The sequence below is a fragment of the Petaurus breviceps genome, unplaced genomic scaffold, assembly GCF_028583685.1.
Source record: "Petaurus breviceps papuanus isolate PSGF00001 unplaced genomic scaffold, PetGlider_PUasm1.0 80, whole genome shotgun sequence".
Lineage (NCBI taxonomy): Eukaryota > Metazoa > Chordata > Mammalia > Diprotodontia > Petauridae > Petaurus > Petaurus breviceps.
Genome location: NW_027186540.1, coordinates 4,899,741 through 4,914,262, shown reverse-complemented (window position 1 = coordinate 4,914,262; position 14,522 = coordinate 4,899,741). Strand labels below are relative to the sequence as shown.

General features: G+C 40.7%; 1 protein-coding gene across 2 annotated transcripts in view; it reads right to left on the bottom strand.

Moving 5' to 3' along the window:
* LOC138175992 (calcium/calmodulin-dependent protein kinase type 1D) overlaps window positions 1-14,522 on the bottom strand; it is a 482,214-nt gene that overhangs the window by 21,883 nt on the left and 445,809 nt on the right. For both annotated transcript variants that reach the window (XM_069106661.1, XM_069106662.1), the window contains 2 exons: window positions 4,157-4,269; window positions 2,468-2,546 (listed from right to left, as the gene is read on the bottom strand). In XM_069106661.1, coding sequence (XP_068962762.1) covers window positions 2,468-2,546; window positions 4,157-4,269 — 192 coding nt within the window. The remainder of the gene's footprint in view (window positions 1-2,467; window positions 2,547-4,156; window positions 4,270-14,522) is intronic.

The window sequence follows — 14,522 nt, the reverse complement described above, 5'->3', positions numbered from 1 at the left end:
GTAGTTGCTGATGTCATTTTGGTACATATTACCAAACATATTTTTCTTCATATTTTTCTTTTGGTGTCTCCCCTACTTTGAGATCTTGAAATTTTCTTGGTCAATATCTTTCAAAATTGTATTGTTTATAGATTGGATTTCTTCTGCATATACTTCTTCAGGTCCAGCCATTTTTCTTGACTATCATCTTCTTTAAGTGCCAATTTTACTTCCTCCTATGGCGACTGAGTGCTGAGTCTCAAAGAAGTGGTTCCAACATCATTGGTGATGAGAATAGATTACATAGCCACAACGGCACATCTGTTGCATTTTGTTTCTCTTTGTTGTTCTCCTTTTTGTTTTATCTCTGAATGCTTTTGAGATGCTTTAGTTTAACTGGGTGACATGCTAAGTTATCTGTATGCTAATTTTTCCCTTCACTCTTTTTAGCCAATTAATCTTATTAACACTTTATTATATTGTCCCTTTCATCTCTGTAATCAGTTTGGAAATGATCATGTACTGTAAGGCAGTGCTGCCCTTGGCTACCATGTCTTTCCCCTTGGCAGAAAGATCAAGAGTTTGCTGGCTGAAGAAGTTTGGGGGACTTATTTGGCTTTCTTGTTGAGACAAATGTTTTAGATCATTTCAACTTGTCTAAGAAATGATTATGTCTTTTGGTTTAGAGCTATTATAATTTCATGCATTATCTTCTCTTTTACCTGTCTTGCAATTTTTCAGTATTTTTTTACTTTTGCTCTAGCCAATAAATGATATGATTTTGAAATGAATCATGTCAGGTATTGGTTATTTCCCATTTAGTAAAATATAATCAGTTTTGTTTTTTAAAAACTTGATTCTTCACTATGTCCTTGATCTTTCAACTAAAAGCACTTCAAAACACTTGACTGACAGCCTCCTGAAGCTCAAGTCTCCCAAGCTCCAGAGGTCCACCAACTTCAGCCTTCCTAGTACCAGGAATTTATAGTTGGCACCACCACACCTGGTTCATTTCTTAATCCTTAACCATGCTCTCCAACTCTTTTTTTGGGGGACCATCCTACTCAGTGTCTACTTTTGTACACCAAGTCATGAAGTATCAAAGTATACATTGACTTGGTTTGGAGTTAAGTTCTTTGTAGATGTTCTCCAGTTTTTCCCTACAAGAGACCCTAGTGCAAAAGTTGCTGTTCTTTCCATGATGATCTTTTTGCTTTTGCCTGTCATCAGCACTGTAACGTGATATGACTAAGTGATCCATAAATTGGTATTTTTCATTGCTTTTGAGAACATAATAGACACAACTCTACCAACTCCTTTATAACTCTTTGAGTAACTCTCTGGGGAGAACCTGTGAGACTTCCTTACACTTAGTGATGACTTCTTTATGTTTTTTAGTATCATTTACAGCAAACACAATGATATGGTTAAGTTCTTCCCATAGAACTGAAGAATTCACTGATTCTTGGACAAAGGAATATAGTTCCAACAGTTAATGTTTAGGGACGATTCAAAATTAATTTGATCCCCCTACCTCCTTTTCTGCCCTTCTAGCACCATCACTATGGAAAGACTATGGACAAATAAGACTAGAAGATATTTTTTGCTTTTTTTTCCCCTTGAATTGCCAGAGTCAAAGAATTCATGACCCAGTGGCCAGCCTACTGGTGATGAGTCTCTGCACTTAGCTAGACTGGCCCTCAGAAAGCAGGAACAGTCTGTCACCTGGTCCGTATCTGAAACCTTTCAGTCTTGGTAGAATCTGCCACAGCTTATTAATATAGGGAATGAATACATTATTTAGAGGGAATTCTTTTTTATAGGAGAGAGATGCTCTAAAACCGTCATTTAGATTTTTATAAACCTAATCCCATATTAAACATACTAGGATGCACTGCTATTTAAGGAATCCTAAGGTAATTTATCATAGAGTGAAAAAATCCTTTTTTCCTCAGTGAATAACAATCTTTTTTTGAAAAAATCTGTTCCGCTTTCATTCAGATCTCCATGCATCAGGATCAGCTAAGTCAGGGAGCACACTGCCTGCACAGTTCTCTTTTGCTGGGGGTTGGAAGGCAGGCTTAACTGCCAACTTTGACATTGGCTGTGTGACTATGGGCAAGTCACTCCCTTTTCTCAGCCTTAGTCTTCTCATCTACAAAATAGGAACGATCCACCATCAAGCTCATAGGGCTGTTGTTAGGAAAGTACTTTATGAACATGAGCAGAGGCTAAGGGACTGACTGTCCGAGGAGGGGATGTGGCATCTCTTGCTGCTTTCTGGCCAATTAGCTCCTCATTAACAACTACAGAAGGGGGCAGAGAAGGGAAAAAGGAAGCCAAGATGTGGCTTAGGGAGAAGACTGAAAACCTTGGTTATAATGAGGTGTGATGATAACCTATGGTTTCATAACTGAGATCTTCCAATTACTACTGGAGTGAAAAGGAATCTGACAATCATTATCTCATGCTGCATGATTTTTCTTACCAGGGGTGCCGAGCTGCCTGCTCACAAGTATATCTTTTATTGGGATCTTTCTCCATCAAATTTCGAATGAAATCTTTAGCTGTAAAAAAGAAAACAAGACAGTGAATCTGATTTGTACCTTAAAACGTGGCTATATGATACAACCATGCACAGGGATCATGCTGTTTATGGCGTCAAACATATTTGATCAGACCTTTCCAAACTCTTAACACACACTTGGCACTGTAAACAGTAGCATCTTAGTAGTGGGCAGCTGTGAAATAGGACACCAGAGTGGTCATTTGCTGAGTCAATGGCAAAGCAAGGGCTAGGAGCCTTATTTCTTTGCTTCTAGAACCTAATCTTCTCAGCACAAGACTGTACTCTTTTATTCGAGGTAAAGAATTGCAGAAATAGTCCTTTGTCATGAAATCAGCTTGCTAAACTTCAGCGGGATAGACAAAGTTATTACATATGTCTTACATACCATGGGCTTCATGCTTTATAATAAACATTACAGACATCTGTTTGATGTGCCACCCCCCTTTATTTTAAATAAGGGGTAACACTGGTAGTTTGTAAGCTATAAAGACAGGCCAGATTTGGTCCCCAGGTCATAGTTTGCTGACCCAGCCCTTTTTTTTTGATACAGAGAGTAAGAAATGTGGCATCAAGTATTTGAGTTATACCATTACACAACAAAACTCTTTCTGAGTTCAAATTTGGCCTCAGACACTAGCTGTGCAACCCTGGGCAAGTCATTTAACCCTATTTGCCTTGTCCTCATCTGTAAAATAAGCTGGAGAAGGAAATAGCAAACCACTGCAAGATCTTTGCTAAGAAAACCCTAAATGAGGCCACTAAGAGTCAGACATGACTGAAAAATGACTGAACAACAGCAAAGCAAGGAAAGCTGGAAAATCTGGTGCTCTCACGGCTATCTACTGATCTTGAGCAAAGATGTGAATCCCTAATGAATGCTGAAACTACGGCTTTTTTAAAGAAAAAAATAATTTCTAAATTGTTTGATGTAGCATTTCAATTGGTCTAATTATTTTTTTGTTCCACCAATGTAATCCTTTTTTTAAAAATTCTAACAAGTAAGAAATTTTCTAGAAATAATACAGAATTACAGATCTAGAGCTTGAAGAAACCTCCAAAGTCGTCAAGTAAAACCCTTTCATTTGAGGTAAAATGTGCCAGAGACTGTGCCTAGTATGAGTTCTCTACTTCATCTTCATTGGGAATACTGCCCATGGACTCTGAATGAAACTTAGCTTAGGGCGGTATATACAGTTGGCACTCAATGAATGCATGTTAATTGGATGCCAACATATGAATCAAGTAAATCCTGTGTAATTATGCCATTTGTTACTGAAGCAGGGGCAAGTAAGCCCCCCCATTATTTCTGGAATTCTTGGAAAAGGAACAACGTAGATCTTTAGTAGGTTTGGTTACTTTATCTTAAGCATTTGATAAGGGGGAGTATTTCCCTCTTGGAAACTCTAAATCATCCTTAGTGATGGCTTTCCCATGACTTCAGTGTAAGCAACACCAGCCAAGCCTACCTTTAGCTTTGTCCAAGTTCCAGTCACGCACAGCACACAGGGCCTTTAATGAGAACCTCAGAAAGGATGGGGCCCTAATGGCAGCAGGTGGCTAGTCTGGGGAATCACAGGTACTGTACCCTCAGGAAGGTTAGCTACCTACCAGAATCTGAGATGTCATCCCAATAGGGGGAGTCGAATTCATATTCTGCCTTGAGAATCTGCTCAAAGAGTTTGGAGTCGTTTTCATCGTAGAAGGGAGGGTAACCGCAGAGCCTGAAAAACACATTGTGACAAAGGCCTGAAACAGCTGGATCACAGCTGCATCACAAACAAGATTGGTTTTACATTTTAACAGTACAAAGGAGATTTTTTAAATTTGATTGAAAAATACTCAAGGCCATAAAGATAACCTCTGAAAGTATTACACGCATTCTATGGGCAAAACTATTGATATGAATTACATTTTAGTTAAATAGCAAGAAGATATTAGTCCCAATGTTTGATACTCAAAGAAAAAAATGTATGTTTATCATTACCATAATTTTGCATACTATGGGAGGGAAGGAACTTATAAAGCACCTACTGTGCACCAGGCATTGTCTTAAGCGTTTTATGAACATTACCTTATTTGGTCCTTACAGAAACCTGGGGAATCAGATACTCTTATTATCCCCGTGTTTACCGCTGAGGACACTAGAACAGAGGTTAAGTGACTTGTCCAGCCAGGAAGTGTCTGAGGCTGGATTTGAACTGAGGCCTTCTTGGACTCTAGGCCCAGTGTTCTAGCTACTACGCCACTGGCTGTCTGTGGGGAGCACAGAGCTACCAAAGTAGCTCTCTTAGTCTCTCTTTCAAAGTCTCTCTTAGTATGGCCACTGGAATTGAATCTGGTGCTCCAGGTGATGAATATTGTTTAAGAAAGAACTTCCTAACCACGAGATTTGTCTAGAACTGGAATGGCCTGCTGTAGGAGGTAGCATTTTGGCCATTGCTAGAGGTGACTCAGTAGATGGAAGGCTGGGCTTGGAGTGGGAAGACCTGAGTTCTAACTGAGCCTCAGACACTTACTAGCTGTGTGACCCTGGACAAGTCACTTAACCTCTGTTTGCCTTAATCCACTGGAGAAGGAAATGGCAAAGAAGTGCAGTATCATTGCCAAGAAAACCTCATACAGGGTCGTGAACAGTTGGACATGACTGAACGACTGAATAGTCACAATCAAAGGCGTTCTAGGAGTGACTGGATGGCCATTTGTCATGGACATCATGTAGAGGATCCCACCTTGCACAGGGAATAGACTAAGATCAGCAGTTCTCAAAATATGGTCTGGGAACCCTGGTGGTCCCAAGGCCAGAACTATTTTCATAATGTTTTAAATTATAATATGGCAAATTTCAGTGGCTATCCCCCACAGAAACTAAAGCTCTTTGGAAGGTGCTCTATGCTTTGTAAGAGTGTAAAGGATCCCTGAGACCCTAAATTCGAGAACTGCAGGTCTTAATGACCTCTGAATCGTCCATTCCACCTCTAATAGCCCCAGATTTTAAAAAACAAACAAACAAAACCACCAAATATTTTTCCAAAGGCAACTGGCCTAAATGAATAACATTTCCTGCCAGGTGAGTAGAAAAGAGCGACAAACTTATTTTTTTAAATTGTATATATTGTAGTGAAAGATGGACTTCTTAAAAATAAGCATTGTGGACCCTTATTTGCAGGCCACTGGGACTCATTTCACTCTAGCTATTAGAGATACAAGAAAGGGAATTGCAAAACTGAGGTTCAGAGCAGGTACAGGCTCACTTGTATTAGCCACCACTCCTGCCTGAAGGCTTAAGGTTTGCTTCTTAAGAATAATGTTATCGGGGTGGCCAGGTGGCTCAGTGAATAAGAGCACCGGCCCCAGTGTTGGGATGACCTGGGGATTGAATCCGGGCTCTGACACTTAGCACCACACCCAGAAATAACTGGCTGTGTAACCTTGAGCAAGTTACTTAACCCCAATTGCTTGAAAAAAAAGATAAAAAAAAGAATAATGTTATTGGTATCTCTAATAATGTCATCTGTTGGAAAGAATAGCACCAGTGATTAAATCTGAGCTTTTTCAAAGCAAATTTTCTTTAACTTATAAGAATCTGTCATCCTAAACTCTTCCTTCTCCTTCTTACTCCCATATTTCATCAGTTTCCAAGTCTTTTTGCTTTTTGGAGGCAGAGTAATTGGGGTTAAGTGACTTTCCCAAGGTCACATGGCTAGTAAATGTTAAGTGTCTGAGACTGGATTTGAACTTAGGTCCTCCTGATTCCAGGGCCTGTGCTCTATTCACTGAACCACTAGCCACCCCAAGTTCCCAAGTCTTAATGATATTGTCCATAACACCTCTCAGATCTGTCAACTCCTCTTCACTCACAAAGCCAGTGTATCTTTATCTCTTGTCCAGACTATTGCAATTAAACACTGAATGAATGAGTGAATAAAAAGCATTTATTAAGTACTGGCTCATGCCAAGCATTGTACTGGAAAGGCTGGGAAATAAATACAAAAGTGAGATATGCCATGTGCTGAAGAAGCTTATTTTCAAAAGGAAGAAATGACATATTTAGATGGTGACCTGAAAAGAGTGTTTTGGTCTGGGGAGTCATAGAAATGGTTAGTGTAACCAGTGGGGAGTTGATTCAGATTCCAGAAGCATCAGTAATCTTGGTTTCAGTAGCAAGAGGTAGAAAGCAGAGGCCAAGGGTAAGGGCAAGAAGTTGGAGGGGAGGCATGTGGGAGAAGAGAAGATATCAAGAAGGGGAGCGGATGCAGAAGGATGGATGGATGTAAAGTGTGGTCTGGTTGGTCTGGAGCTGGCTGGATAATATAGTAAGTGGGCTTTGTTAGCCTGCATCACTCTAAAATCAGGACAACCTAGTTGGGGGGAGGGAGAGGCTTCCAAAAGTTAAGTTCCTTAACTCCCAAGGGCATGATCTTCTCTTCTTTCAGTTTCTCTCTTTTCCAATCTATCCTTCACAGAACTGCCAAAATAATCTTCCTAAAGCGCCAGCTGACCATGTTACATTCCACTCCCTGCCCTCAAGAATCCTCTGTGGCTCACTAATGCTTCTAGGATGAAAAACAGACCTCACTCTGCTATTTGATATGCTTTACAATCTGTTTCCTGTCTATCTTTCCAGATTTCTTTCATATCATTCCCTGTTGGCACTCTACTTTTTTGCCCCAATGGCCTATCTGCCATTTCTAGAACTCAGTCTTCCATATTCCAACTCTGTGACTTTGCACAGGCTTCTCTTCATGCTTTGAATACACTCTTTCTTCACTGCACCCTCTCAAACCCCGCACCCCATCCCTAGCTTCCTTCAAGGCTCAGCTCAGCTGTTTACCTATATGTGGCCTTTCCTCATTCTTCTAGTTGTTCACATTGCTTCCCTCCTTAAATTAACTTGTGCTTACTTATCTGCTGACATGCTATATGTCCCAGGAGACTGCAAGTTCCTTGAGAAATAGGGAAATGCCTTTCCATTATTTTGGTTTTGGGTCCACAAGCCCTAACACCATGTCTTGTACAGTGTAGGTATTTAATAAATACCAATGGTATGTAATGCTCAGATCCAGCATTAAATGACAATGTTTTGGTCTGCTATCCATGGAAATCTTACTCTGGAAGTCCTGCCTAACCATGATTAGGGGTTACACCGGACTCTCCATTCTGGAAGGCTATGCTAGCAGAGCACAAGGGCTGATGGGTACTATCAAGTCAGAAAGACTTTGAGCACTGGCACAATTAATTAACTCTTTTGTCTCATATAGTTTTCATTCACTGAAATGCAGCTCTGGTAAACCAGGTTTTGATAAAGCCCACTGGGATTCAAATGGAGCTGCTTGATCCCGCCTTGGAACCCAAATCACTTAGGCTTTCACTGACTGGCCAATAATAGGTCCCAGCCCAAGTCTCATGTGCTCATTGTTTGGGTTTTGATGGCTCAGAGTGAGTGTAAATAGCAATTGCTTCTGTTCTGGCCCCAAACTCCGAGGGTCTTCCCCACCAAGACGGATTCTTCTGGGAAGTCAAACAGGGCCATCTTTTACCTTAGTTCTTATTCTTAGTTCTTAGTGCTTAGCCTTTAATCACTTAATGGATGTTGCCTCAGACAATCTGAGACTGGGGGAGACCTTAGCTTAAAAGGGATGGGCTTTCCCACTGTATCTGGGGCCATCGAGAGTCAAACTGACCTAAGTTTGCCACTGGACCCTGATGACTCTAGAGAATAGAGTGAGGCTGATGACTCTGCACAGCCCTGCCTCTCTTAGATCCAATTCACTCACAAGTCAAGACATCCCCCTCATGATGTCATTGGTCCTCTTTGAGAATGAAGGATGAACAACAGCAGATTTTTGAAAAAACAAAACAAAAACAATAGGGCAGTAGTATGGTGCAGTAGCAAGGGATCCTGGGGATGTGGAGTCAGAAGACCTGAATTTGAGTTCTGGTTTGGCCTTTGTACCTATATTGCCTTGGACAGAGCACTTGATCTGTCTGAGGATCAAGAGATTCATCATCTGTAAAATGAGGAAGTTAATGAGTTAGCCGGTTTGGTCCCTTCCATTCCAAATCTACTTTTACCATCTTTGAATGCAAACAGTCCACCAAGAAGTTTCACTGACAGCTTCTTATATTGCCTTTTGTAAATGTGGTGCTCTCTTTTATTTAAGTAACAGACTTGATGTTACAACGGAAAGAGCTCTGAACTGGGAACAGAAAATCTAAGTTCTAACTTCACCTTTGCTGTTCTCTAACTATGTTGCTTTGGACAATCTACAACCTCTCTAGACTTCAGTTTCTTCTTCTGCAAAATGAGGGGTCTGGCCTATGTGATCTTTCAAGTACCTTCTAGTTTCAGTAATCTGCGGCTCTTCTTCTGTTCCCTGTAACTGTTTCTAAAGCTAGCTGTAAAAGCTTTTCAAAATGACTTTGGGAATGCTGGAGTGGGCACAATACAGGGGAGAACAAGCATACTAGTTGCTGGGTTTTGAATCTACAGTAGGGCTGGAGCAAGAGAGCCCCTCTCAGCTGGAAGTAGTCAATGGTGACCAGGATAGGAGCAGGCAGACAGGTTTAATTCTGGGAGCTGGGAAGTAAACAGTTTAGGGGCTTGAAAATCTGGACATCTGCAGCCAGCAGGAGAGCATGGCCAGAAACCAAGTCATAAATCTTTCTGTGAAGCCTGACTTTATCAAAGACACCGCCCCAGTCTAATTTAATGAAACAAATAAGCAGGCATCAACAGGCCCCTGGCCTCTAAGGAATTAGGCTGTGGGCAAAGAAGAAATTTATTAAAGATCTGAAATACAACTTTGTTACTCTGATTCCTCAGGCTCACACAGCCAGGAGGCACAACACCACCCTGGTGCTGCTAAGAAGGAGAAGGGTTAGAGACATTTTTATTGACTGCAAGCTATCCTGTAGACTGAAAAGAGTCAAAAAAAACCATTTATTCTAGTGAGGTTTGCTTAGGGAGTAAGCGCCTAGAAAATTTTAATTTGGGGCATTGGTTGTTCCTTGCTGAGGGGGTGGTGGGCAGAGACAGACAGACAATAATGGACAGACAGAGGGAGACATACAAACAGACCAAGAGAAAGAGGGGGGTTGAGGTAGAGGAACAGCATGCTTTCAAAACCACTAAGCACATATTGATGTAAGCTCTAGCCAGCCAAAGGAATCCAGCACCAGAGAGACTTGATACTTAAATATTTCCCATAATGAGCATTTGGTCTAATGTAAGTATATCTAATGAGAAAGGCAGACATAGGGAAATGTGAATCCATCTTTTTAAAAAAACGTCCAGATTTTGGATAAGTGAGGTTTTGTTCCTCGGTGTGTTATTATGGTTCATTTCGTTATTTGTGTTCTTTTCCAAAGAGAAGTCTTTAGGAAAATTCTAAGAAAGATTCTTCTTGTATTAAATATCCTAGTGTATGCCTCTGCATTCTGGCTTTGGCCCTTCATTACACAGTAATGCTTCTATCATAGAGGACAGATGCAGTGGAAACGGACATAGGACTTGGAAACAAGCACATCACATGAGAAATTAAGGAAGAATGTTAAAACAGCCCAGTGGGTAAACCACCAAACTGGGGGCTCCTTTCTCCCTTTACAAATGATACAAGAGAAGTAGCTAGGCAGTCTTGCTTCGAGGCAAGTGGATGAACTATATAGCTCCAGGTTCCTTTTGTCATTATATAGTATTACAGATCATAAAGGACCTTAGAAACCATGGAGTCCAATCTTCTCATTTTACAGATGAGGAAAATGAGGCCTAGAGGAGTTACTGTCCAGGGTCACAAGATTGTAACAGAAGTTGCATAAATCCAGATTCTCTGACTCCAAATCTATCATTCCTTCCATTGCTGACTCTTATCAGAAGAACTCACTATAAAGAATTTAGACTTGGGAAACCTTAATTGCTTATCATGACTATGGTATATTTGACATCTGATCTCAATTCCCCCCAAATGGCATCACTACTTGAAGTGAGATCAAAAGGCATCTTGGGGGGCCGCCAAGTCGCACAGCGAGTAAGAGCACCGGCTCCAGTGTCGGGATGACCTGGGGATTGAATCCCGGGCTCAGACACTTAGCACCCACACAGAAACACCTGGGCCGTGTAACCTTGAGCAAGTTACTTAACCCCGATTGCTTAGGGGCAGCCAGGTGGCTCAGTAAGTAAGAGCACTGGCCCCAGTGTCAGGATGACGTGGAGACCGAATCCTGGGCTCAGACACTCAGCACCACACCCAGAAATAACTGGCCATGTAACCTTGAGCAAGTTACTTAACCCCAATTGCTTAAAAAAAAAAAAAAGGCATCCTGGAGTTTCCTAGTCCCAGGGGTGGGCTGGGATATGTTAAAAACCAACTCTCCAAGAAATAAGAAGTACACATAATAGCACTTTAAAGTTTAACCTGCATTATTCACATTTTCTTCATAAACTTCCTAAGTCTAGATAGTCAACAAAATAAATCAAGCCCTGATTGGTAACATCTGTCAATTTCCAAGTCGTAAATACACTTAAATTTGACAATTGGCTCTTGGAAGATGGTATGTACAAGCTATCTCCAGCACACAACTACCTAGATTGGTTCCCTTATTATACAGCTAAAGAATGTGAGTCCACAGAGGTTGTGACTAATCCAAGGTCACACAAATAAAAACGAGCCAAGCTGGGACTCTATGTACATATGTGCTTTGTATATACAAGTTCTCTTCCCACAATAGAATGTAAGCTCCTTGAGCATGTCTAGCAACTCCACTTAGTAGGTGCTGAATAAATGCTTGTTAATAATAAATCTGCCCTTCCTTTGACAATACAGCTATTAACTATGTACATTAAGGAAAGAAGCGAACTATACAATCGGCATTTGGACTGGGAATGCCATTGCCCAGTAACACTAACTAGGTGGTTCCCTTCTCCAGGGGAAAAATTCTAACCACGGTAGCTTACACAAAATATCTGTCATTCCACAGAGCAGAAGATCTTTAATGCATGTTAATATGAAATTCCACAATGGCCAATCATGAGTGATTCAGCAATGCACAGATTTTCCTGGAAACCATAACACTATAATAATTTAAGAACTCTTAAGAGGCCCTGTTAGTTTACTGTAGCAATTATGCTATATTAAGTTATTATGTAACAGCCATAATATTTTTCCAGTTCGTTTGTCTTTCATCCTGTGTATCTGTCCTGTGTTCCTCAGAGACAAAAAAAATTTCTAAGCTGCCTTTCTATCAGCTGCTTCAGAGTGAGTCTTAATATACCTGTGAATTAGCTATGGAGCAACCAAGGACTGTAAAATTGTATGATGCCCAGTGCCCTGCTTGGGATAGAATCAGTAACAGGCTCTAAAGTCACTGTAAATTTGGTTCAAGAGATATTTAAACAAAGAAATCACTTCCTTTGTGGATCTAGCCCCCCCTCCCCAGTCCATAGATGAAATCAGAGAAATCTTAAATTTTCTGAAATAAATAAAAACGAAGTTCCAGCTGGCTCCATGATAATTATAGTTGAATTTATGTAAAAGGCAACTACTTTTAGTCTCTGGTTCAACAGGTGTTAACAGAGCAACTGAAGAGCTCCTCACTCCATCATTCATCTTCATACCTTCTCCCTGAAAAATTCTTCAATTAACAAATACTTTTACAGCACTTATTTAGAGTATTTCATCAGGATTAAAGGTGTTTAAAAAATATGAAACCTAGACCCTACCATTGAGGACTGCATAATTGGATAAGAATGATAAGATATATGCATATACTTACTGATCCCACTGCTGATCTTCATCTCCACTCCAAATTGTTCCACCCAAGATTACAAACTGAATCTCACTTCTCTGAATAAACTCCTGTTTTTCCATCTCTCTCCCTGCTTTCCTGTTCTTCACCTTCATCTCACCTTCCAGCCACTCAATCCTTTGCATTCTACTGCTCCTCTTCTCAATTTACTTCTGGGTCTTGATGCCTTAATTAGCCTTTATAGGGAGGCAACGTCCTCCACTCTTGGATCATTGCCCTTTGTCCTTGTGTCATTCTTGCACTGCTTAGTGCTCAGCTACCACCATCATCCACTTCATCCCCTTCTGATCCAAGTCCAAAATCACCGCTGGAAGAAATCACCAAATTGGGCTGACTAGGTCCATCAAAAATTCATGCTACTAAAACTCATATGGGCCATCATTCATTCATTCAATCAATCAATAAGCATTTATTAAGCATGAACTGCACAATAGGCACTGGGGACAAGAACAAAATAGTCACTGACTTCAGGGAATGTGTGTTCTATCAGGGGAAACATACGTATATAGTCAAGTAAACACAATCTTATTAAGTACCTATTATGTTTCAGGTATATAAAGGTTTAATAACCAACTTCTTGCTACACTGGAAGGTTTAAAGAAGAGAGGGAATGGGGTGGTGTCACTCTCTTTTTAAAGGTCAGCTGTGTCACTGACCCTTCCTGCTAGGTGGTCAAAAAAGGCATTACTTTGTAATACCCTAAATGTTGGGTCTTTTGTCACTGATCAGCGATCAGCCAAAAAGCAACCAGGGGCTCAATCATTTGCAAATTGCTGAAGTGCTTAACTAGCACATGTAATCTGCTAGAAGCAAACAGGGTAGCTTTGCCCTATTAGGTAGGTATAGAAAAAGGAGATACTAGATGATGGGGGGTTGGGACACTAGATGGTAAGGGGATCAGGAAAGGTTTTATGTAGACAGTAGTGTATGAGCTACGTCTAGAAGTAAGCTATGCATTCTAAGAGGTAGACGTGAGGAAGGGGTGCATTCCAGGCATGGCAGACAACCAGCGAAAAATTACAGAGATGAGAAATGAATGAGGAACTATAAGAAGTCCATTTGATTGGATTGTAGTGTGTTCGATGGGAAATAATGTGTAAGGAGACTAGAAAAGTAGTTTTACTGAAACCTCCATTATGGACTCCTTTGTGCCTCACTTTCCACATTCAAACTCCTCACCCCTCTCCACTCTGCCTTTTTGGTTTGTTTGTTTCAGTGTCTGCCAAAGCTAATCACTTCACATATGCCTTTGATCTCATCTCTTCCACCTAACCTTCCCAGGACCATGCTTCACTAGTCATTCCTTCTTTTTGGAATCTTCAGTCTGTCCTTTTCTGCTGGCTTATTTCCCATTGTCTACAAACATGCTCATATCTCCTCTGTTCTAAGATAGATAGGTAGCTAAGTGGTAGAGTAGATAGAGTGCTCATTGGTCCTGGAATGAAGAAGACTTGAGCTCAAATTTTCCTTCAGACCCTTACTAGCTGTGTGACACTGGGCAAGTCATTTAACCTTGCCTGCCTCAGTTTCAACTGTAAAATGGGGATTACTAATAGCAACTACCTTCCAGGGTTATTGTGATGATTAAATGAAACGTCATTTGTAAAGCTGCTTGGCATAATGTCTGGTACCTAGGAGGTGCTAATAAATGCTTATTCCCTTTCCCATCCCTCAAGAAAACCTAGCATTGACTCGGCTATACCATGAAGATATCAAGCTAAATCTCTCTTCCTCTTCATTGCTACACTCAGACATGAGTCCTTTTTGTGTCCTTTACCACGTACATAAACCAATAAACCAATTCTTTGTTCAAAGCCTTGTGAGCCTGAATGTGTTTAGCGGAACTTAAAAGCCACTCCTAGTACTGAAGTTCAAAGATACTGATTCCACCTAGATGGGGTAGAAGAGAAGAAAATAAGCCCAATAAATGACAAGTCATCCAAAGTGACCAAAGGTACTTGAAAGAACCTCAGACATGGGCTATGGATAAATTCTCCCTGACTTCATCTAAAAATGAAATACTTTTTAGCTCAATGGTAATCTAAGACATTGCAGCACTTTCTGTTTGTTGTGATGAGACGGCATACACTAACAAGATGTGTTCCTTCATGGAGCACAGAAGCTGAGAAGAACCCTTTTAACCAGTTATCATTCCTTGACGCACACATTACAG